At 59.0% G+C, this 23492-nt stretch overlaps 2 protein-coding genes across 2 annotated transcripts; one reads left to right on the top strand and one right to left on the bottom strand.

Annotated features, from left to right (window-relative positions):
• The first annotated feature begins 2024 nt into the window (after window positions 1-2024).
• Window positions 2025-11655, top strand: LOC119090196 (putative ferric-chelate reductase 1 homolog). The gene is made up of 11 exons (XM_037212985.1): window positions 2025-2059; window positions 2241-2388; window positions 3781-4065; window positions 5701-5763; window positions 7687-7929; window positions 8656-8763; window positions 9132-9285; window positions 9631-10014; window positions 10381-10610; window positions 10834-10959; window positions 11441-11655. The coding sequence occupies exons 1-11, from the start codon at window positions 2025-2027 to the stop codon at window positions 11555-11557; spliced, it is 1893 nt and encodes a 630-aa protein (XP_037068880.1). The 3' UTR covers window positions 11558-11655.
• A 3449-nt stretch (window positions 11656-15104) lies between these two features.
• LOC119090600 (ran-binding protein 3-like) lies at window positions 15105-19778 on the bottom strand (the record flags this gene model as incomplete). The annotated part of the gene is made up of 6 exons (XM_037213428.1): window positions 15105-15700; window positions 16121-16265; window positions 17065-17157; window positions 18219-18380; window positions 18777-19074; window positions 19678-19778. Coding segments are annotated over 6 exons (804 nt in total), but the record flags the coding sequence as incomplete, so codon positions are not given.
• Between the last annotated feature and the right edge of the window lie 3714 nt (window positions 19779-23492).

The following is a 23492-nucleotide window of genomic DNA, read 5'->3' as shown; positions in this document are numbered from 1 at the left end:
CATGACTCGGTCTAAAATAGCTTTGCATGTGTTAGAATTTACTCAGCCGGTCTCTCTGGGAATTGCTATACAGTCACTCTGGAGATGGAAGCCCTTGGACGGACTTTCCCTGCCGAGGACGGACGCCGGCTGGGTCTACTGACCTTGCCAACACCGCTGGCGCCGCCCGCGCTCCCACGCCGGGGTCAGACCGGAAGTGACACGGTTCCGGCGGTGGCGCACGGCTCGGTGGCGGGCGGGGTCGCTCCTCGTTAGCTGGTGCCCGCTACGGCGCGTGCCGGGCGTGTCGAGCTGAGATCTCGGGGTTACTGGGTCAAGGCCACCACGGCTCGGCGTTCTTCGGTTCGGCGGAATTAGCGCCGTTACGCTGGGGCTGTTCAGGGCCGGCTCCTTTGGCCTGGCCGCCGAGTGTCCCACCACCGGCTATAAGCTCCGACCTGGAGCTTTAATGCAGTTCAAGGGTTTTGATAGTGCTGCTTAGACGTTGCTTATTGTTCGCTTCTCTCACTGACGGACGGTTGTCTGTTGTTCACCACATGCGAGCGCGTAGCGTTTTTTTAAGTTCTGTGATAGGCCAGTCGGCGCCGGCGAACGTATCACGCCCTTTGTCTCCGTCGCTTGGCTTCGCCTCCTTGGGAGGAGCTGACGCCCGCGCGCACTTGCGTGCATCGGGCTTGCAGCGCAAGCGTGGTGGGCGGGCCAGCCCGGCACGCCACACCACCTCCCCTGTAGTTTGTGGGTTCGAGTGTTGCGAGGTCTCTAGGTGTTGAGCCATTCTGCTCTCATGCGACGAGCCGCCGCGTGGGTGGCACTCTGCGTGACGTCCTCGAAATCACCTGGGCGACGTCAAAAGAGGCGTGGGCGACGCCGAGGTGTTTGCGCTGTGGCTGAGAGGCTGGTGGTGACCTGCACGCGTCAGCCAATGTGCACCGAAGCGCCCAAATCGAGGCAGCTGCTGGCGGGAAGGACGCCTGGGTTAGAAGGAAATTCAGTGCACGCCTCTGGTGCGGTCACCCAGCCGAAGCTAGTTATTTCAGCAGTATGCCGGATAGTGCTAGCGATGAAAAGCTTCAAGTTGATAAAGGGGAGGCAGAGACCTTTTTGCACATGACGTCCAGGTTTTCCCTGTTTTTTTTGGGGGGGGAGGGGCGAATCTTCAGCGGTTTGGGACAAATATTAAGAAGATCGAGAAAAGCACCGTGGATGGTTGTGTGGAGGGGGGAGGGGATAGTACGTACGGCAGGCACAAACACCCCCCATACAGGCCACAGCGTCCCAGCGGCGGCGCCAGCCGTGTTGTAGAGGGCTGGCGCCGAGCCTTGGCCGTCTCCGCTGCCGTCCTGGCTCGGCCGCGACCGTGAAGGCCCCGGGCACCCGCCACCCTAGCCTCTGATGTCTCAAGCGGCTGCTTCCGGCGCTGAGCGTCAGCCTTCACCTGGTTGGCCAGCGTCTGTGTCGCCGTCTCGCGACTTTAATCGCCTTTAATTGCTGACAGGACACGGCTGTGCCGTGTCGCTGTTTCGCGGTCTTCGCGGTCTTCGCGGTGTTCGTGGCCTAGCCGGCGATTCGGAGCCCGGTCCTCGCCGCGGGCTGTCATTAAGTGTTGTTGGTATGGTGCGGACCGGTTCCTTTGTCTTCACGACGCATGTTTCTCTGCGGTTTTGAGACGTCTGTTGGCCAGAATAGGTGCCACCGGTTTCCTGGGTTGGATAAACAGGACTTGTTTCCTTGGCCAGGTGATGCTTCGTTTTCCCATTCGACCGGTCAGTTTCCTCTCCGGGCTGCTACATTTCCCTCCCCAGTTACCGCTGCTAACTGTCGGCTTACCTCTTTCCCTGTGCTATGTTCTATCCCGAATTACAGCGTGCTGCATACCAAGAGCTTTGAATCAACCATCGCCTTCCTGCTCCTCAGTCACCATTTTTGGAGCAGGAACGGGACTTGTGGGGAGGCGAACGGTTAAGTTGCCCTGTTACCCGCCTGTTTCGTGTGACATGCGTTTTTCTCGTTTCCTTCGTTCACTTATGCTACTGTATGAGGCACAGGGCATCCAGGAACGGTATGCCATCCTGCTACAGGATCTGCAATGTCGCAATCAGTGCAACTGTCACCGCACCCAGCCGACAAAGCCGGCGCGCCCGCCGCCGCGCTCGCCGCGTGCCCCGTCCGGCCGGCGGCGCGCGCGGCCGGAGCCCGCGACACCCGCCGCCGGCGCCTGACCGCGTGTCCCGCCGTTGCAGACTGATGGTGACAATCAGCCGGGGTCAGCAGCCGCCGTTCAAGGGCTTCTTCGCGCAGGCGCGCCTGGTGCGCGACCCGAGCCTGCCGCCGGTGGGCCGCTTCTACACCAAGCAGCACGCGACGGTGTCGTGTGGGGCCGCGCAGGCTGTGAGTGGCGCGCCGTGACGACGGCGAAGGACGGTGGCGACCGGGCGGGGGTGTGATGCTGTCAAGGACGCCGGTGTCAGGGGGCGTGTCGGTTGTGAAAGACACGGGTGTCAGGGGGCGTAATCGGGTCGGGCGACAGCGGTGTCAGTATTAGACATCGGTTTCTGACGCTCTTTGTCGCTCACTGGACCGGCAGATGTAGGGTCAGAGAGAGTCGGAGAGAGCCGGAGAGCTGAAGAGTCTGTGGCTGGCGTGGCTGTTGACTATGACTTTGGCTATTCTGGCTGACTTTGGCAAGGTCTGTATAAGAAACAAAGCTTTGCCAGGATATTGTGCCACCTACAGGTCCGTGCCAGCATATTGTGCCACCTACAGGTCCGGGTCAGAGCGACCTGGCTAGGCGCGAACTGTCGCGTGAATGCCCCAGTACCTTTGACAAGTAAAGCCCGAGGGGCTTCTAGAACATAAAGAGTTGTCCCCCGAGCGTCAAACAGGATCCCGTGCCGAAAAGGCATTCGAAATGAAAAACATGCAGGGCGTATACAGCAATGAAAATGACACCCCATAATCGAGAGTCCCCTGTGAACCGGTTTGGACCCTCCCGAGCGAAATCCAGGCCACGCCACTGCCAGTAACAGGACTGTATAGGGGTCACGACCTGATCAGGGCTGGATTAGGAGTATTATCTCGAAGGAGTGGACCGCGGCCGAGCAGTCTGCCGGCGCCGGCCGGTGACAGCTGGTGTTGGCGGCCCGGCCGCTCGTCACGGAAGTCTCTGACTCAGCCGGGCGACCGGCGGCGCGGGCGGGGGGGAAGGGGCTGACACGCCCGTGGGCGGCCCTGTCCGGACAGCCGGTGACATTTAGAGCCGCTGCTCGGGTCGGGGAACCGCGATGCCCGTCGCGGGTGGCTCGCGGGCGCATTGAACTGGGGCTCCACGGGGTTGGACAGGGATAAGTAGTCTCGTTTCGGTACTAGTGTCATTAGCAGTCGATGCATGGTCCTGTCATAATTCAATACTGGTTCGTTAGATTTTCCATTCAAGCTGGAAATTTTTTACTGCTGGAAAGGTACAACGACTACCCTACGTTGGAGTAACATAACTGGCTACAATAATGATCTGCAGTCACTTAGAAGAACCAGTTGTATTCAATAGACGGCTTAATTAAATGTTTGTCCTCTTTCTCGGCGCCAGTATTCATGAGGACACATTTACCACCGTCATCCTCTCAGCAAAGAAGTCCATACATGTGCCTGCCAAGCTTGCTCTTCAAAGAGGCCACTGCGTGTCCCGCTGCTCTACCCCCGCTGCACTACGTCCCGCCCCCGCCAACGTCTCCTCCCTCAGGATATCACGTACCCCTCACCAACGCGTGTTTCCTCGCTCTTCAGAACAGCATCACACACGCTGACAGCAAGGAGAAGGAGGCGGTGACGTTGCTCTGGGAGTCTCCGGCCTCGCTGGACGAGGAGGTGGCCTTCCGCGTGACGGTCGTGCAGAACTACCGCACGTTCTGGGTGAACCACGACTCTGCGCGCGTGCGCGTCAGCGAGTCTGGTCAGGAGCCGCCGGCGCCGGCCGACGCCGTGACGCCGTCCGCCGCCGCGCCCTCCGCCGCCGCGCCGCCTCCCACCAAGGAGGAGCCCATCGATGATATGACGCACATGCTGGTACCGGTGAGTGAACGCCGAGGCAACGGGGGAGGGGGTGGGGGGGGGGGGGGGGAAGGGGGAGAGACTGGGGCCCGCCTGTAGCCTGCACCGGGTTGTCTCTGAGGCGTTCGAGTGAGTGGTTGCAAACTGGTCTGAGTCGAGGTTGCGTTTCACGGTTTTCGTCTGGTGGCGGGCGGGTAAAGACCATGCCTGGATTAGCGGCACGGTATCATCGCCACCATCAACTGTCCGACGTCAGCCATCCCGTGCCGTGCCGAAACACGTCCGTCCGGTGGTCAGGCTTCCCAGGGGTTCGACGCGAGGATGTAACATAGGACGACCTGGACACGGAGGCGGCGTCCAATGGGCGCCACTGGCAGATCCCCTTTGTTGCCAATTCTCTCTGTGATGTCCGCGTGCTTCGTCGCGCCTGTGTCACACTATATTTCCCGTGCGCTGTCGATATATGTTTCCTTCGAATTCGCGGTTTTGCTTGTCCTTTTCCTGGAATCGTTGGCTTGCCTCGTGGTGGGCTCCCAACGCTGTAGTCGCCAGAAGCGCCGCGCTCGCCTGTGCACTGCAGCCTGCGACACCGGGCTTCAGCTCCGGACCGCCCCGCCCCTGAGGCTTCCAGCGCACTCCGCTGGAGCGCCGTACCCTGGCCGTGTGGGGCCCGCGGCCCGGGCAACGGTGTTCTCTGCTGTGGGGGGCCCGCGGTCCGGGCGACGGTGTTCTCTGCTGTGGGGGGCCCGCGGTCCGGGTGACGGTGTTCTCTGCTGTGTGGGGCCCGCGGTCCGGGCGACGGTGTTCTCTGCTGTGTGGGGCCCGCGGTCCGGGCGACGGCGTTCTCTGCTGTGTGGGGCCCGCGGTCCGGGCGACGGCGTTCTCTGCTGTGTGGGGCCCGCGGCCCGGGTGACGGCGTTCTCTGCTGTGTGGGGCCCGCGGCCCGGGTGACGGCGTTCTCTGCTGTGTGGGGCCCGCGGCCCGGGCGACGGCGTTCTCTGCTAGCTCTGACCTCCGACCCCGCTGCGGACTCCATTCCATTGTTCTGTCACAGAGTTTTCGTTCGTGACGTGGTGCATGAATGTCGGGCTGCGGTATGGACTTGCTGCTTTTTTAGGCGGCTTTGAGTGCTTCGTGTTCATTCGTCCGTCGGAGCTTAATTTCACGCGTGTTGTGGTCAAATCTGAGCGCCGGCCTGCGCCATGATGCTGATTTAGTGCTTCAACACGACCGCCATCTTGCTTGCAGGCGCGTTGACTCAGCTAACCGCTACTTTCGCTCCGTCGCCTGATCGCTCAGCAGTTTCCCACGCACGTGCATTGTGCTGCCAAGCATCGTGGTTTTCCGCGAGTGGACGCCGTGCAGCTGAGCAATGTTCCCGTCGCCCATTGTTTGAAATGAGTGCAAGTTTCCCGACCACGCAAAAATGTGACGTCACTGTAGTCGTCACGCGTCGTTGATCAGCTGTGCAAAGCCGCATCATGCGCCGAATCATGCCTTGAGGCGTATGCGCCGCTCATTAGTAAGCTCTGTCCATGCGTACCACGCGTGCCGGCCATGCATACGCGTGCGTCTTACCGTGGCGCCGATGCCGACCGGCCGCCGGTGTACCTTCGTGCATTTTGTTGACCTGGGCTAACCGAGGTGCTGTTTCAGCGCCGCCCGAAGCCGAACCGGAGCTCACCGTCACCGCGAACCACCGAGCCCACCTGCACAGAGGTAACCACCACCCCCTTCCCCCGCCCCGCCCGAACCGCGCAGACCGCGGCAGCCAGCGCGGCGAAGCTGCTCGCAGTTGGGGCCGGTCCACAGCGCGGAGAAACTTTGTAACTGGTGTGGATTGTGCTGTGCGGTGTGGTGGTGGTGTGTGTGTGTTGTGTGTGTGTGTGTGTGTGTGTGTGTGTGTGTGTGTGTGTGTGTGTGTGGTGTGTGTGTGTGTGTGGGTGTGGTGTGTTGTGTGTGTGTGTGTGTGTGTGTGTGTGTTTGTGTGTGTGTGTGTGTGTGTGTGTGTGTGTGTGTGTGTGTGTGTGTGTGTGTGTGTGGTGTGTGTGGTGTGTGTGTGTTGTGTGTGTGTGGTGTGTGTGTGTGTGTTGTGTGTGTGTGTGTGTGGGTGTGTGTGTGTGTGTGTGTGTGTGTGTGTGTGTGTGTGTGTGTGTGTGTGTGTGTGTGTGTGTGTGTGTGTGTGTGTGTGTGGTGTGTGTGTGTGTGTGTGTGTGTGTGTGTGTGTGTGTGTGTGTGTGTGTGTGTGTGTGTGTGTGTGTTTGCACACGCCGCAATGTGCGCTGCGGTTTTCCACGCTAGAATGGGGCGATGAGGTTGGCCACGTCGTGGTACCGGCATCTCCTCCCTAACAATGCCGGTGACGGTCTGGTCTGAATGGTGTCTCATGCAGGCGCCTCGGCCGTTTCATGTGCTATCACCTTTCTTTAGCCGTGATTTGGAGCTCATGGCCACAGCTTGCAAACTATATATCATCTAATGTAAGGGGTTTTCCGTCTACGCCGCAGCCTTCCGTATCAGGGTGAAATGCAGCTTGAATCTGACACTTGGCACCTAACCAACACCCCGGTGCGCAGGGGGAAGAACAATATACACCAACGTTACGGCAGTGGTATTTCGGTATTTCCTACATCCAGATTTTAGTTAAGTCCAGTTTGATTCGATGGCGAGTCGTCTGCGGTGTGCGTTAATGAGGATCATCGAGACCGTCCATCACGAAGCGAGCGTGAGTGTGACTTTCAGCACACACTGAGTTAGTAGATAGTTTGCACAGGAGAAGAGAAGGCAGTTGACCTATCTTGCTGACTCGTGCTCATTGTACGACGTCACTTCGGTCTTGAGATTCTCAAGCTGCCGCTCTGTGCGGAAGGTCGGACATTCTCCGAGCGAGTACCCCCGCTGGAGACTAGCAAGGATTCACCCTTCTAGTCGTGACGAAGATAAACCGCAGTAAAATGTGTGTGCACAATGACACGACACTTCACCATGCAGCCAACGCGATGCTGACGCGGACAATCGCAGGGATAGCAATATTAAAACTGAGGATGATCGTCTAATCTCTTCTTTTTACCTAGCATCCGTCCCGACGTCACATTGTATTAAAAACACGTCGAGCTGAGCAGCCGACAGCAGACCGCCAGCCGTTGCACTCTGCGAGACGGGGCCCACACTCGCAGCCGGCAGTCTGTAACGCTGCTGGAATGCGGCCTCGCACGTGAGCGCCGCTCTGCGACTGCGTGGTTCGGCTCGTCCGCAGCGCAATGCAGCCCTGTGCATGTGTACGCCACATCACGCAATGGGCTGCGCTGCTGCTCACGGGCACGTCATTACCGCTGCTGACTGGCGGTACTATCTGGTGTTTTTCTTGTGGTTATGCTCTACTACGCCCGTATTCAGTTGCTTAGTTGTTCAGCGTGCATCGCATCGCGTATCGCATACTGTGTATGGTTACATCACGTTTCCTGAGCTGCACGGTGATGAGGGCTTGGATGAAGCCAACCACATCGCCGTGCGGTGCCGCGAACCGGGCCCATGCCCGCGCTGCGCCTCCACACCAGCTGATATCCGTGTATGTTGGCTCCATCGAGCTCCGCCCCACGCCGAACCTCGCCACGCTCACGCCTGTGTCGGCGGCCTCCTCAGAACTGCGAGCCGTCGACCACGACCGCCTCACTGGCCGGGGGAAACGCGCTCGAAACCGTGTACGACGCGTGCCTGCTGAGCAAGGGCTGCTTCGCCCTGTCGGACGGCTGCCTGCAGGGTCGCAACTGCGACCTCATGGTCACCCACAGCCGGCTGAGCAGCGGCGCCTACCGGTTCCAGCTGTACGGCCGCTTCCAGCCCGGCAACTACCTGGGGCTCGGCCTCTCGCGGGACAAGATCATGGTGAGCGGCGGCACGCCGACGGCACTGCGTGTGGAGCTGGAGGAGCACGCGAAAAGGGGGCGCCACCGGCGTGGAAGGACGTCTGAGTCGCGGGGAGGGGGAGGGCAGACGGGACTCCGAGAGTGTGTTAGGGCGCCGGCGTCGGAGGGAGAGGACTAGGCGGGGTGAGCTGGACAGAATGATGATAAGATCAGGGCCGGGAAGGATTTTAGAGGAGCTGGGCGGTGCCGCTGGAGGAGGTCGGGGGGGGGGGGGGGGAGGGGGCGGCGAGTGAGCAGAGCAGGCCGTGAGCGGCCACCGCCGTTGAAGGAGGCGAGGGAAGCGGGTGGGTAAAGTAGGGTGATGGGGGCTCACCACCAGCAATGAACTAATCGGAGTGAGGGAGAGGATCGCTGGTCGTGCGGCAGCAGAACTACTGTCTCATTTCTGGGCGCGTTTCGGACTGAGACATCTACAGTTACCAAGGATTAGGGCTGAACGGTATAAAGGTGGTGGTGGTGGTGGTGGTAGTGTCGGTTTCGTAATGTCAGCCCCGACCAGACGATAAACGTAAGCACGCGTTCTCAAAAGTCTGCACGGAAAAATGTCTAAAACGCACTCTCCGTTAACCAGCTCTTCAAAATCGCCCTGTTCTGCTCTGCTTTTGTATGGAGGCGACGAACATGTCCAATGCTGCCCAACGCTCTGCTTACTCTCTGGTATGACAGATGTCGCTTGTCCTTCCAGGGCAGCGACGCTGTGGTCTATTGCGCCACCCGAGATGATGGCGGTTTCCAGGTTTTACACGCGTATAACCTGGGCAAACAGGCGTTTCCAATGCAAGCGACGTCCAGGGTAAGTGAGGAGCTAGTGGAATCCACCGCATTAGGTCACCAATTACCTTAGCGCTTTATGTTGTCACTGGTGACCGAAATACGGTGACCCATGTGAGGGAAGATTCTTATGCTGATGTCACAGAGGTGATGTGTTATGCATTTGGAATTTTATATCATTTGACGGTTGCTTTTCGCTCCTGTCTTGTCCGCTCTCTTTTTGGGACTTAGATGGGTGAGACGACACTGAATCGATGCAGTTATGCTGTGCTGCTCTCTTAATCAGAGGACGGCACGTCGCTGTCCTCGCTGTCCTGTCCTCGCTCGCTGACCCTCGTCATGTCACCGTCCTCCGCCTTGTCCATCTGACGCTGGCGTCCGCCCGGCCAGGAGGGGCCTCTGGTCAGCGACTTCTCCAGCGAGTACCGGGACGGTCTCCTGCTTTGCGAGTTCACGCACTCGCCTCGGTTTACCGTCCGGGGCGAAGACTTCGACCTGGTCTCCGATGACCTGCACCTCATGATGGTCAGCGGCACGGCATCAGGTCAGGGTCGAGGGGGACGACCCCGGGTCGAGGTCGAGGGTGATGACCCCGGGTTAGGGAATTGAGCGGCTCCCAGCCAGATGCCAGGACCATGGACATTGCAGGTCAGAAGGCAGCGACGTCGCCTCATTCAGAACTGGGGCACAATATGTGATCAGTGGCTCATGTTTAATACTTAACTTGAGACTTCTGCTGCCCTTTTGGCATGTCTCCATGGCAATGTCGCTGCGCTGTCCGTACGACGCCGTCTACGTGCCGCCGTTTGCACGGCTCTGTGACGCCCTCGCGGCCGGCGCGCCGCCGGTCGTCTCGCCTTCGCCTCACGCGGGCGCCCTCCGCCCACAGCGGACTCGGAGCGGCGGCCGCAGTACCACCGCGACTCGCGCCGCGTCAGCGCCGCGCCCGTCCGCCTGGCCTCGGCCGGCGCCGCGGCCGGCGACTCGGGCCTGCTGTTCCGCGTGCATGGCGCCCTCATGGTCATCGCCTGGCTGGGCACGGCCAGCGTCGGCATGCTGCTGGCGCGCTACTACAAGCAGACGTGGGTGGGCCGGAAGCTGGCCGGGCTGGACCTCTGGTTCCAGGGTCATCGGACGCTGATGGTCATCACCGTGCTGCTCTCGCTGGCCGGCCTCGTGTGCGTGTTCATACAGGTCGGCGGCTGGACCGCCACGCCCATGTTCGGCGCCGAGGGGGCCAACCCGCACCCGCTGCTCGGTATCATCTGTGTCGGTGAGTCCGGAGGCGAGCGGCGCGCGAGGGAGTGGGCGCTGCGGCGGCCGGTCTGGCTGTGTCGTCCAGGCGGCGGCGACGGCGAGATTCGTGTGGGAGGATAGGGGTGCACAGCGGGAGAAGCGTGACGCGCTATGGACATTCACCGACTGCTTGCTGTAAAACAAGCGCTGTTGAAGCAAGCGCAGAAGAACGTCATTGCCATCAACAAGTGTTATTTGACATCAACAAGCGTCATTTGCCGTCACACACGTCGTTAATGAGAGAAATGAAGGGCCAAGTGTTATGTCAGTCGAACGCTCTTCCTTGCACATTGATCGGCGTCTGGTCTATGCGGGACCTTGACCTCCACGTGCGGCCCGGCAGCGCTGGCCGTCCTGCAGCCGCTGATGGCCCTCTGCCGCTGCCACCCGACGGCCTCGCGCCGGCCCATCTTCAACTGGCTGCACTGGATGGTCGGCTCGGCCGCGCACAACCTCGGCATCGTCACCATCTTCTTCGCTGTGAAGTTGCCGGCCGCCCAGCTGCCCTTCTGGACCTACTGGGTGCTGGTCATCTTCGTCGTGCTCCACGTCCTGACGCACTTGGCGATGTCGGTACGTGATCAGGCCCAGCTCGAGCTGCTTGCGATGTGACACGGTTGGGAGATTGTTAGATTGTTCGGGCTAAGTGGATGTTGATGTGGTGCCGCCTTGAATGCAACAGACAGCTGGGTAACCAGACGTTAGGGTCTTGGATGGCAGCCTGAGCACACTAGTATGCAGGAGACCGCAGAGAGAGACCGCGCGGCTGGAGCTGACGCCGGGCTGCCGTTCCCAGGCGCAGCACTGCGTCGCCGACCGGGCGGCACGTGGCCACAAGACCACCTCGGAAGCCTACCGCATGCGAGACATGGCGACGAACGGCTACAGCGGCCAGCAGGCCGCCGCCCAGGACGACGCGCCGGTGAGGGACCGCGGCAGTCGCGGTCACGTGACCCACTCCAGGGCGCAGCGGCTCCAGCTGTCGCCCCGAAGCCGCCCACGTGACCGGGCTGAACGAGCGGCCACTCTGTGTCCGCTCGGCGCCAGTTTCGTGACCGCCCGTGGGCAGCTTTTGGTGGCGGTGACGTGGTTCCGTGACTACGGCTGGGGTGGTGAGGTACTGCTGGAGTCGCTGTGACCGTGAATGAGCCGGCGCCGAAGTATCAAGCGTGGCATATGTCAGATGCGACGCCGTCACCGCGTGACCTTGCCGTGCTATCTTGACGTCCACACTTGCCGTCACACCTGTACGGACCGATCTCTCACTGTACGGCAGGCTCATTCAGCTCACCTGTGGCGCCGATTACACGGATAGCTCACACCGCGACGGGCGTTACTCTCGGTGACGTCAGACTCATTCAGCGGTCGCCCCCGACGTCTGATGATCAACCTCCCTACCGCAGGGCGGTGGGTTCCGGCGCGCTCTGCTCGGGCTCTACATCTTCGAGAACCTGGTGCTGGTGACGCTGCTGGTCGTGATGATAGTGCTGGCGCCGGCCGACTCCTGGGGGAGCTCGTAGGTCCGCACCGGGGGGCGGTTCTAAGGCCGCCACTGGCGCCGGCCGACTCCTGGGGGAGCTCGTAGGTCCGCACCGGTAGGCGGTTCTAGGGCCGCTGCTGGCGCGAGCCGGCTTCTGGGGGAGCTCGTAGGCCCGCACCGGTAGGCGGTCCTAGGGCCGCTGCTGGGGCGGCAGACTACTCGAGACGCCGCTGAGAGTAGTGCGCCGCGGTTGCAGTACAGGAGTCGCCATCGCCGCCACCGGCCGGTGCGCTGTGGGACCACGTGGGTAACCGCCGTCAGCGCCTGGCCCCAGACGGACCGTCTCCGCCGCCAGCGCCAGAGGGCAGCGCTGCGGAGTCTGTCCCGTGCTGTCGTTGGGCGATTGGTGGAGACTGCAACGCGTTCCAGCCCGACTGACGTGATCAGAGAGCCCGCTAGTGGCGGCGGCAGTGCGCCGCTCAGAGCGCGCGCTCCCAATCGCGTGAGCTCGCCGGCCACAAGAGCCAAGCGTCTTTCGTTGAGCAGTGACGCATCAAGGGTACTTATTCGGCGTCGCCAATGTTCTCTCTCTCTGTGTTCGTGTTGCGGCAACGGCGCGGCCTGACCCGGTCGAGCCAGCAGCGGCTGCTTGTGGATGTTTGCGAGTGTTGTGCTCTTTTAAGGGGCATGCGTGCAGAGGCCTGATTCGCGTGAGAGTGGAGTGACCCGAGTTTTTGCTGGGGTTTTATGCGGTCCTCGGGGACCTGTGTTTACTGTTGCTGAGTGCCCGACTGTTACCGAGTGTAGCCTGGCAGAGGCATTTGGGTCCACGCACGGCAGAATACAACCAAGTGAGCTTTGTGGCGCGTTTTTATTGGTGCCTATAGTAAAGTGGTTAACACGTCTAGGTTGACCATTGCGCGCCTGGGAAACCATAGGTACGGCGCTCAATTCCCCGCGGAGCCCACCCTCCCACATAGCCTCAGCAGCCGAGTGCGTCGCGAAGCCCCAATCATGTGGTGATTTGGTGTTTTAAGGGCGCGTAGGCATCTGGCTCGTTTTGCGCCCGCTCGATGAAGACTATCTACATATGTTATGCGACACTATAAGTATGCTGTCGCCCGGTAACAAGCGGTATCACCTATGCGCTTGCACAGAGGAGTGGGTAAAAATAATGTCGAAGTCTGTGTGCCAAAAATGAGAGTATATCAACGATTTCACAGCATGGGTCTCGACCGACTAGCTGATGGAGGAGTGCTGGTGGAAAGTACCGTCACCTATCCACTTCAAAGCGCCTGCATGAGACCAGGACACGTTCCACAGACAACCGGTCTCCGCATCTATCACACCGTGGCGCATCTTGGCGTTTTAAATAGAACGAGTGCGTTACATTGGTATGACCCAATCGAAGCCTGCTAAGAGCGACTTCCTGAAGGCGGCTTCTGTGGTGAAAAGGTTCCCAATCACCAAGCTGGGGCTTAATTCCCCTGCAAGCGTCGTCATGTTGGTCAAACACGTTCTGCCACGTGCCGCCGACATACGTGGATATCACCAACTTCAGATCTCGAGCGGGTACATGCACTGGTAGTGGCTTCCCCTCACACACCGCAGCTTTTGCTGCTGCGTCCGCTTTCATGTTTCCCGACATCCCCACGTGACCAGGGATCCACATAAATATCGTACGGCTGGCAGTGTTGCCCAGTCATTCGAGTTAGGCCCAGATTGATCTCGTCAGAAAGGAGTGGTCGCGCGACATCGACGTTGGATCTAATGATAAAAGTGCGCTTAGTCAGTCGGTCAAAATGGCTGCTTTCCTTCCTGGGCGACAAGAAGCATGCTGAAGAGTTACTAAAATGGCAAACAGTTATGAGGAAAAAACTGACATGCGATGCGAGAGGCAGAGACCTTTTGTGTGATTACCGCAAACGAATACGCGACTTATTTCAACCGAGCCCTTGCACCCATCAGTAAATATTTGTAGTGAATTGCATTGTGAGATACGTTCCAACGAAAACCTTAGGAACTCCCGCAGGACAGTGTCGGTTTTATGATGCTGACAAGGCTCCAAACATAATTTGGACTCGGGCGTCGCCATGGAGCTAGATCCCAAAGCGTGTGCGGGGCAATAGCGTCCAGCGTAACATCTGCATCATTTAGCCAGTTCCGGACGCGTAAACACGTCAGTCACGCTGACGCAGGCCAGCTCCTCAAGAAAGAACGAATTTATGTCCGAGAGAGGATGGTCTCGAAGGCTAGGTGATCCAGAAAATATGAAACCTTTGTGGCGTAATTCAAAATAAGCAATCGTCTGCTAAGAAGCAAATCCGATTCATTAGCCTCTACCAGCAGGTTTCTTGTTCGTGTCGTACGAAAAGCTCCGGTGGCTATACGAACGCATGCATTACGTATTGTGTCCAAAACCTGCTTCGAAGATATAAGAGCGCTCTCGCAGAAAGGGCTAACGTAGTCGATGGCCAATCGAATCAACGCTCTATGCATGTTGAACAGGGTTCACCTTTCGGCGCCAAAAGTCATACGGCACATCACTTTCATGAGGTTCATACACCGAAGACACTTGACCTTTATCGTCTTCAGGTGTTGCTTAAATGTGAGCCAACAGTAAAAAAGAAGCCCAGAAAACAGGCCTCATTACATACTCGAAGAATGACATTAGCTGGTTGCAACGCTGGGTCTCTACAATCTCGATTCCGTGAGCAGAAATGCCTGCACATGGTTTTGGTGGTCTGTAAGTTGAAACCATTCTTTAGACTCCACTTAGCTAGCCTAATGAGACATAACAGAAGCTGCCTTTCTGCGGTGTCGATGCCGTAACCAGATGGCAACGTCGTCCACAAACAGCGACCGACTTATAGCGGGTGGCAGACAGTCGGTGATATCATAAATCATCAGTGCGAACAGGATAACTTTAAGGATGCTTCCCTGGGAAACACCATTCTCTTGTTCGTAGCGGTCTGATAGCATGCTACCCACTCGAACGCGGAAACATCGGTGACGTAAAAAGTTCTTCATAAAGATTGCCATATGACCTCCAAGTCCACACTTGTGCACTTTATCATGAATGCCATGGCGCCAGGTGGTATCATAAGACTGCTCAATGTCAGAAAAGATAACTATCGTGCGACGTCTCTGTTCATAAGTACGCGTACAGCTGTAGCCAAGACCGTTCAGTGGTTAACATTCGAAACCTGCATTGCACCTTGGACAGACAGCCGTGAATACGATAGCAAGATACCACATGACGCGGTCATTCACCATCCAGTCCAAGACTTGGCATACCCAGGGTTGAAGTCAACGAAATTGGACGGTAATGCGCTGGGTCGGAGACATCCTTCCCAAGCTTCTGTATCGGGACTATGATGGGCTGATCCGACTCTGGGAAGTCATCATGCAACCATGCGTAGTGAGGCCCCAATGACGACAGCGATCGGCTCAGTTGTCAGCGCGACGAATATACTGAGGGTCTTTCGGCCACTGGGTTCTGAAGTACGTGCACTGTGTCAATGATCCTTGCAGACGTGTGGACACACACTGCTTTCCGAACTGCCACACCGACGACCGCAAGCACACCGGGTCCAAAACGTTTATTTACAACAATAAAACATGACGGTAAACCTATCCTCCAAGCCACACAGAGCTCCTTCAGCTGGGTGTCATCGCAGGGCGCACAGACGGCCCGCTCTGCCCACATACAGCACGGGATGTCCATCGCTCCGGGGCGCGGCACACACGGCGAGCCGGGCTGGCTGGCGCCGCTCCCTGCACCGGAGCGCGCGACAACGGCGCCCGAGTCAGGGCAGCAGTGCGGACAGTGCGTCCGTACAGATGTGCCGCTCGCGGAGGGCAGGACGGCGGAGCGGCCGGCAGTCGCCCGGGCACATGGAACGCGCCTGCTACACTAGCGACTGGTCGCACTCGCGTGAGCACGTGAGTCGCACCGGCCCGCCACCAGCCGATCCCACGGGCCACCGCGTCGGTTAGCCGCCAGGCGGCGCCAGTGGCGGGCGGGCGATGGTCAGGAGACGGCGCCCTCGGCCGGTGACGCAGACGGTGGCGGCGGCGGAGGGCATGGGCGGTCCGGCCGGCGGCGATGGCGGCAGCGGCGGCGGCAGCACCGCCCGCCGGCCCGGCCGCATCACAACCGAAGCCAGGTGGTCGGTTCAGCCTGCCGCCAGAGGTCACGCTGAGGTCACTCCCCGGAACATGGTCCCACCGTGGGGTCCAGTCCACCCCATACGCCAGTCGACCAGGCCGGCGAGCATAGCCGAGCATGACAATAAGACGCTTTCGGGTACGTCGACCACAAATCGTCTTGTCACAGAGCGGTTTCCCCCACAGCAACACCCAATATATTGTGACGTGCGTACGGCCAGTCATGCAGCAGCGAGGCACATTGTCCCACGAAACGAGTGCGCTACAACACAGACACCGCGACGCGGCCAGCACATTCCACTCTCTAGTCCCAGCAGAGGCGACATGTAGCGGCCTCCTGCTGCCGCCTCCCGTAGCTCCACTGACCCCACATAACTGCTGACTCGCGCCGCTTACCCCCGGTGACACTTTGTGGGTGACCCTGCCCACTGACCCTGCGTGGCGGGCGGCTGCTCCTGCGCCCGGGCCTTCTTGGCCGCGGCCTCCGGGTCCTGCTCGTCGTCGGCGTCGGCCGCCTGCAGGCTGCTCAGTCGACAGTCCAGCGCGTTGAAGAGCAGCTCGGCGTCCTTGGTGCTGCTCTGTCGGGGCGGAGGCGGGCGCCGGTCACACTGGGCCGCACGCTCGGGGCCAGGCACCTTCGGCCGGGCCACGCAGTGGCGGACAAACGCAGCGGCCGGGCCACCTGACGGTGCCAACGGCTCGCTCGGCGGCGCACCTCCGCAAAATATACTGGAGGGGGAACAGCAATAAATGACGAAACCTACCCTCTCAAATTACACCAACAATCCAGTTTCTCTTTGCATTTGGCCCACCTTCATCTTGAAATGTGTGGTGTGGGGGGGGGGGGGGGGAGGGGGGAGGTAGCTGGAGCCCCCAACTGAAAAGGAAACTACACCCCTGGGGTCACTCTGAACCATGCCAGCCCACCACACCTCATGAGGAACGGGGACGTGGCTGCCAAAGGCACGCAAACCTCCACGTGCAACGTGTAAGAATAAAAGTAACGAAGTGCAAACAACAATATCACGCATCGATGTGATTTTTCGCATCACTAAACCCAGATGCCGGCGTATGGATTGTGACTCACAATCCATACACCTGCATCTGGTGATGATAATTGGGGCTTCGGGGCGCACCGAACACTCGCATCTGGTCGCCTTCGTCACAGGCGTTACAGTTTACCTCACGCAGCTTGGATGACATACCACATCGTAACGCGATCACTGGCACATTTAAACTTCACTCTGCCGCAGGATACCCCAGTTCGCCGACATCGGCGCACCACTGCAAGGATTCCAGTGACAAATGCCTGTATTTCCAGCAAGCGCTGGCACCATGGTGCCGCAAGGTGCCCGGGTCCGTCCCCGGCTAGCTTACCTTGATGAGGAACACCTTGACCTGCTCGTTATCCATGGCAGTAACGCGGACGTCCTTCTCACTGGGCTTCTCCACGCTCATGCCAGGCCAAATCTGGTGGGGGGCCATCCAATCAGACCAATCAGAGCGGCCCCGCCGGAGCGACGGCCAATCGAGAGCATACACAGAGCAGAGAAGCGACCAATCAGCAGGGCCACGACAGCACGACTCATCAAAATCAGCACAACAGACCAATCAGGAAGACCACAACAGAACAGCGACCAATAGCAGGACGGATCAGCGGCTGGAACACGCTCACTGGTCTTCGCCGGGTACCGCCCACGGCCGGCACCCCACAGCAAACACCACGGACGCCACCCCACAGCAAACACCACGGACGCCACCCCACAGACAATATGGGTACGCTCGCAGCAGACCGAGACGCGGTGTGATCTACAGCGGATGGAGCAGCCTCTGGTGGAACAGGCAGGAATCGAGACTCGGGTGGAACCATCAGGTCGGGGGTGGGCGGCCTGTGCGCCACCGCACGTTAGAGTGAAGCCAGTAAGAGCTGGTCACATCGCAGAAACGAGACAACATATGGTGACAGCTCGCCACCATACAGACCTCTGAGTACCTTCGGACGGTCAGAGAAGGTAGCAGACACTTCAGGCAACCCGAATCACGTCCAGTTACATGCTAAGCTCTCCCGCCACTAGTCCTGATCACTACAGCCCCACACACCATCCAGCACATGTCACACAGTCACCACAGCCGCCAATCTGTCCACACTTCTCTACCTGGCAAAGGCGAAACCACACTCGTCCCGCTGCGAGTGTGCGACATACGTAGGTGCATGGGGATTGTTTGGCCGGACACTGCCGCGCTCACAGAACACCAGTCTCCCAAGACACAGCCCCAGTGATGAGCACCAGACGCAGCCAGCCCTGGGTATGAAACACCCGCCTGCCCTGGGTACGGAACACCAGGCAGCCCTGGGTACGGAACACCAGCCAGCCCTGGGTACAGAACACCCGCCTGCTCTGGGTGCGGAACATCCGCCTGTCCTGGGTACAGAACACCAGCCTGCTCCGCACCCCACGCACCTTGGTGTTGAGCACCAGACACAGGCTACCCCGGGTACGGAGCACCAGTCTGCCCCGCGCCCCACGCACCTTGGTATTGAGCACCAGACGCAGGCTGCCCTGGGTACGGAACACCAGCCGGGACTGGAGCGGCCCCTCCTCCTGGCGGCGATCGTTGAGCCGCAGCAGGCCGCGGCCGCGCTCCAGCCACGAACAGTTGTCCTTGTTGAACGCGTACAGCTTACAGTTGATCTGCGGCGACGGCCGGCGGCGGGGAGGCGTCAGAGTCGAGCAGTGGAGGGCATGGGGCGGCGGCAGCACAGAACCGCCCGCCGTCCGGCCGACCACCGGCCGCGTGCACCGCGGCTGCTCCAGGGGGAACAGCTCGTATTCATGCAGCCACCGAGCTGTTCAATCCACGGCAAAGACCTAACACACAACCACTTTGTCGTCGCGACAGCCGCTCCTGTGTGCGCCAGTAACATCGAATCCATCCCGTCCATCAAGTACACTCCTGACGTTCGAATCACAGCACACTGCCTAACACATGCCCACGCTAGCACGTCCCGTCGACCCAGCTTCCGCGTGCGCCGCCCGGTCGCCCACCTCCACCCGGCGCCGGTCGGCGTCACCACCCCTCAGCCTTACCTGCAGCACGTTGCTCTCGTCCTCCTCGCCGGTGACCACCTCCACCTCCTCGTACTTGCGCTTGGAGGTGCGCTGCTTCTCGTAGACGGCGGCCGATTCGCGCAGGCTGAGGCCGGCGGCCGGCGCCGCCTGCGCGCCGGCCGGCTCGCTGTCGCCGCCGTCCGGCGCCGGCTCGTCCAGCGTTGACGAGACGGCGCCGCCGTCGGGCGCTGCCATCGTCACGCGCTCCTCCAGGTTCTGGCCGAACACGAACGACGCCGACGAGGACGAGATCGACGGCGACTCCGTCTCCTCCGGTCTGCGCGCAGGGCGGCAGTCAGAGGCGGCAGTCGGAGGCGGCGGTCACAGGCGGCGGTCAGAGGTGGCGGTCAGAGGCGGCGGTCAGAGGTGGCGGTCAGAGGCGGCGGTCAGAGGTGGCGGTCAGAGGCGGCGGTCAGAGGTGGCGGTCAGAGGCGGCGGTCAGAGGTGACGGTCACAGGCGGCGGTCAGAGGTGACGGTCAAAGGCAGCGGTCGGAGGCGGCGGTAAGAGGCGGCGGTCAGAGACGGCGTCAGAGGCGGCGGTCACAGGCAGCGGTCAGAGGCGGCGGTCACAGGCGGCGGTCACAGGGGATGGAGGAGGCGCAGAGCGGCTGTCAACCGCCAAGCGTGTTCGTCAGGTTCGTCGCGACAGCGCACATGGTCCACGAGACGCGGACGCTCGTGGTCATTGGGATTCAGAACGGCAACTTTCGCAAAAGCCGCTCCTGCACGGCAAAGAGGAAGCACCGCGACTCACCAGGCCCACAGCACCAGCCGTTCGCCAAGGTGAAGCCCTGAAACGCCACCACTCACGGACCCCCCAGCGACGCCCTCCCCCCCCCCCCCCCGCTCTCCGCTGTCCACCAGAATGGCACGACTCACTTCCGGTCGTTGCCCGGCTGGAAGGTGAAGCCGTTGCTGCCGCTGGTGCTCGTCACCGTCTCGTGCGCGGCGGCGGTGGCGGCGGCCGACCGGCCAGACTCGGCCGGCGGGCCCGCGCGGCGGCCGCCGGCCGTCTCCGTGGAGGCGCACTCGGGCGCCGCGCCGCCGCCGTCCGAGTCATCCTCGGGCGCCGCTGGCGAGCACACACAGGCACCGTCAGCAGCACTGGCCTAGTCACGAGCGGGGCAGCTCGTGCGGCGGCGGCGCACCCAGTCCAGTCACTGGTCAGGTATACCGGGGAAACCAGCCTAGCTGGGGGCGAGGGTGGCAGACACCTTGCTGGCCAACTAACACCAACCAAATCCGGATTCGGCGACATGACACATAGTCGAGCTGACACCGCTGTGCGTTGACACTCCGCGCCACCCACTGCAGCTGCCGCCACAGACCTCCTCCCGACCCCACCTCGGCCCGCCCCGCCCCGTCCCGCACGTACGCTTGGCCGCGAACGGGTTGTTGAACTTGGGCGGGTGCAGTGTGAAGGTGCTGCTGGCCAGGCCGTTGGTCTCGGGCGTCTTCAGGCTGGCGGCGGGCACGCTGAGCGCCGACGGCCGCAGCACGGAGCGGCTGGAGGAGACGGCGCTGGCGCCGCCGCCCAGCCGGCTCGGCGCCAACACCGTGCGCTGCTCCGAGCTGTCGGCCGAGCTGCGCACCACCGGCGGCGCCACGCGCGCGAACGGGTTGCCCAGCCGCGACGGCGCCAGCACGCCCGGACCGCCTGAGCCGCAGCAAAGCCAGGTGGTCAGCGGTGGAGGCGGCCGTGTGGAGGCGGGGGCGCACCGATGGCCACCCCGAGGGGGTCATGGAAGCCTTTGGGAGGCGCGGTTCAAACGCCGTTCGGGACAGTGATAGTGAAGAGTCAATAATGACAGGTTACCAGAGACACGTCGCAAATTCCAAATTCAACATCAAGATCGGGCAGCCAGATGAAAAACTAAACCATGACACTTCCGACAGCGTGTCGGTTGACGAGTCGCCGGCCACGGGCTCTCTGACGGGGCCTGAGAGCATGCGCCGCGCCGGCCGCACTCACTGTTCGCCTGCTGCACGTAGGGCCGCGGCCGCGCGGACGGCTGCGGCATGGCGGCCGCCTCGTTGCGCGCAGCTACGTGCCGGGAGTCCGAGTCCGACACCTCGCTGTCTTTGTCTGAAACAGCGCACGCGACGGGCGTGAGCAGCGGCGTCCCGCGCCCGCTTCTCAAAGAACCGAAGCTGTACAGACGCGCCGGCGGCCGGAGCTTCGCCGACAGGCCGCAACGACGAGCGCCCGACCGGTGCCCAGGCGAAGGCAATCAGCTGATTGCAGCTCCTCTGACAGAGACTACGGGGTGCGGCAGATCTCACGAGCGGCAGCGCTCCGGCGTCCGGAGCGGACGGGAGGCAGGCCGGAGCAGAGCAGCGAGCGTCACCACGGCGATCGCGTGCCGTACCTGTGGTGCTGTGGTTGCTGCAGTCGCTGCTCTCCGGGGGGTCGGTGAACCGGTCCATCGACTCCTGGCGGCCGCCGACGACGGTTAGCGGCGCGTACGGCCGGCGGCGAGCGGCGCATGGCACGCGACGGCCGACACGGGATGGCAGGGCCAGTCCAGTGATACTCGTTGGGCAGTTGCCTGCTGACCTTTCTATTTCGGTCGGGTTTAATAGCATACTCACTCTGAGACTTGTGCCCGTCATCGCTAGATTACGAGTCCAGCATCTTTCCCCTTGACCACAGAGACGACACAAGTATGCTTTCAAAGGGCACTGATGAGTCTTAGCGTGACATTCATCTGGGTGAGATCGCCATCCATTATATTGCTGCTCTCAACAAAACAGACCGATGCGCAACGAATGACGTGCAATAGGGTATGTGCACAAACAAATGTGCCCTAGCACACTGTACTGAGGATGGATGAAAAAGATGAAATTTGAAGTTGAAATGACAGCAAAGATAAAATTTGAAGGGGTCACTTGCCTTGTCGGACCCAGCGGAATGCGCCTTGGGGTTATCATTGGAATCTGAAACAAACAGCAACAAACACAATGAATATGAATGCTCGATTCAACACTTGCTAACATTGCACAGCTAGACCTTGCCACTGTCTTTGGAGATTTGGGAATGGTGTTACTGGAGTGCATGAAAAGTCAAGATCAAAACCAAAAGGTGTAACAAATGATCCACTGATTATTGGTGATACCAACTGTCTCCAAAAAGTTTTCCAATAGTAAGCAGAGCAAAAACAGGAACTAAGAAATGTGATGTAAAACTTTCAGCATCAGTCAACAACATCAAATGAAGAGACAACAAAATGTCTATGTAAATAGGATAAGAAACATAAGCTTAGCCTTATGAAATAAAAATGACCCACCCTTCCCCTCTCACATCATTTGAACTATCACACACTTAACCACACAAGCATGCAGAAACGGAAACGTTCCATTTTATAAGTAAACAACACTTGCATATTAGGTTAGCCTGCAAGCCTGTGTGTTCCGCTTGTCAACCATATCTTGAAACATTGTTTCCGAAAAGAGTATGACCGAGCCTTAATAAAAAACGCACCACTTCTGCAATTACTTATGTCCACACACACTCACACAAAGTTTCAGATGTTTTGCACACAACTTGCAACTGTTCTCTTTCCAATTAGAACATGTCATATCTATACTGTGGGCATGGGTAGGCAAAACTAGTCAGGATTCAACACTTGTTGAAGTTCATCTGTTAATTATGAAAATTACATAAAATACAGGTTTCCATTAACTCACTAAATATACAACTGAAGTTTATTTGTTACTCTGGGAGATGTTGAGATTATTTTACCATTCCTTACATTAACACTAAAACTTCCTCAAAAGACAGGAATAGCTTAATGACATCATTTTCTATGCACACACTGTGTTGCAATTTGTATGCAGGACCATATGTGTGTATGCAATTTACAAGTTTCCTGAGCTTCATCATGGATTGCAGCAGCTTTAAATGATTGCTAGCACTGAATGTTTCTGCTCTTTGTTGGGGTAATATGATGGCCTTAGATGAGGATAGAACCCAGTCTCTCCAAGCAAGTGATGTTCCCTGTTTGCAAACCATGCTTTGCCTTTTTCACATCAAGTGCAGGCATTATCATGTAAGGATCACATGTCTCTAATCTCGCAAAGGCCAGATGTTTTAAGTTCATATCACAACAGATGATTGGCAACTTAAATTTTCCTTTGTAAGTCATGCAGAATGGAAAAAGTATGATGAGCCAGTAAACTGCATTATTTTAAAGATGTGTCAGAAAAACTTTGCAGATGTTAATGTGGGCAATGCCAAAACACTTAACATGTAAGACTTGGGTACTGAAAAATGTTGACCTAATGAGTAACATTGAGGCTTTTTTATTATTCTGGATCCACACAATGTTTATGACTATTTACAGTCATCCATTTTTCAAGGTCACATGTATGCCTACCATCTCCAATGTCTGAATGCACAAGTGATCCCTCTGTTAAGTTTAACATAAACCTGTGTCACTGCAGGAAAAAAATCTGAAGTTCCATAGACACATCCAGATAGCAGCTCACAAGGCAGGTCAGCAGACTAAGAGCTTCCCCAAGGCCACCATTTGTTGGAGACCTGAACCAGCTCTGCTCTTTATGACAACACTCATTTGCCATTTAACTAAATGGTGCTCAGGCATTTGGAACTGATTATCTGCAAGATTTCTGTGAAACCTTAAAACTGTACAAGGCAGATTGCTGTGTGCAGACCCATTTCATTGCTAGAAAAT

Source organism: Pollicipes pollicipes, unplaced genomic scaffold (assembly GCF_011947565.3).
Source record: "Pollicipes pollicipes isolate AB1234 unplaced genomic scaffold, Ppol_2.1 Scaffold_3087;HRSCAF=3621_pilon_pilon_pilon, whole genome shotgun sequence".
Classification (NCBI taxonomy): domain Eukaryota; kingdom Metazoa; phylum Arthropoda; class Thecostraca; order Pollicipedomorpha; family Pollicipedidae; genus Pollicipes; species Pollicipes pollicipes.
Note: the sequence above shows the minus strand (reverse complement) of the source record. Positions and strands in the feature narration are given on the sequence as shown.

Bases quoted from the DNA above. Each gene is read 5' to 3' on its own strand.
- LOC119090196 (XM_037212985.1), top strand. From the start codon at position 2,025: ATGCTACTGTATGAGGCACAGGGCATCCAGGAACG. The intron at 7,930-8,655 runs GTGAGCGGCGGC...TTGTCCTTCCAG, and splicing joins TCTCGCGGGACAAGATCATG to GGCAGCGACGCTGTGGTCTA. The intron at 10,015-10,380 runs GTGAGTCCGGAG...GCGGCCCGGCAG, and splicing joins GCTCGGTATCATCTGTGTCG to CGCTGGCCGTCCTGCAGCCG.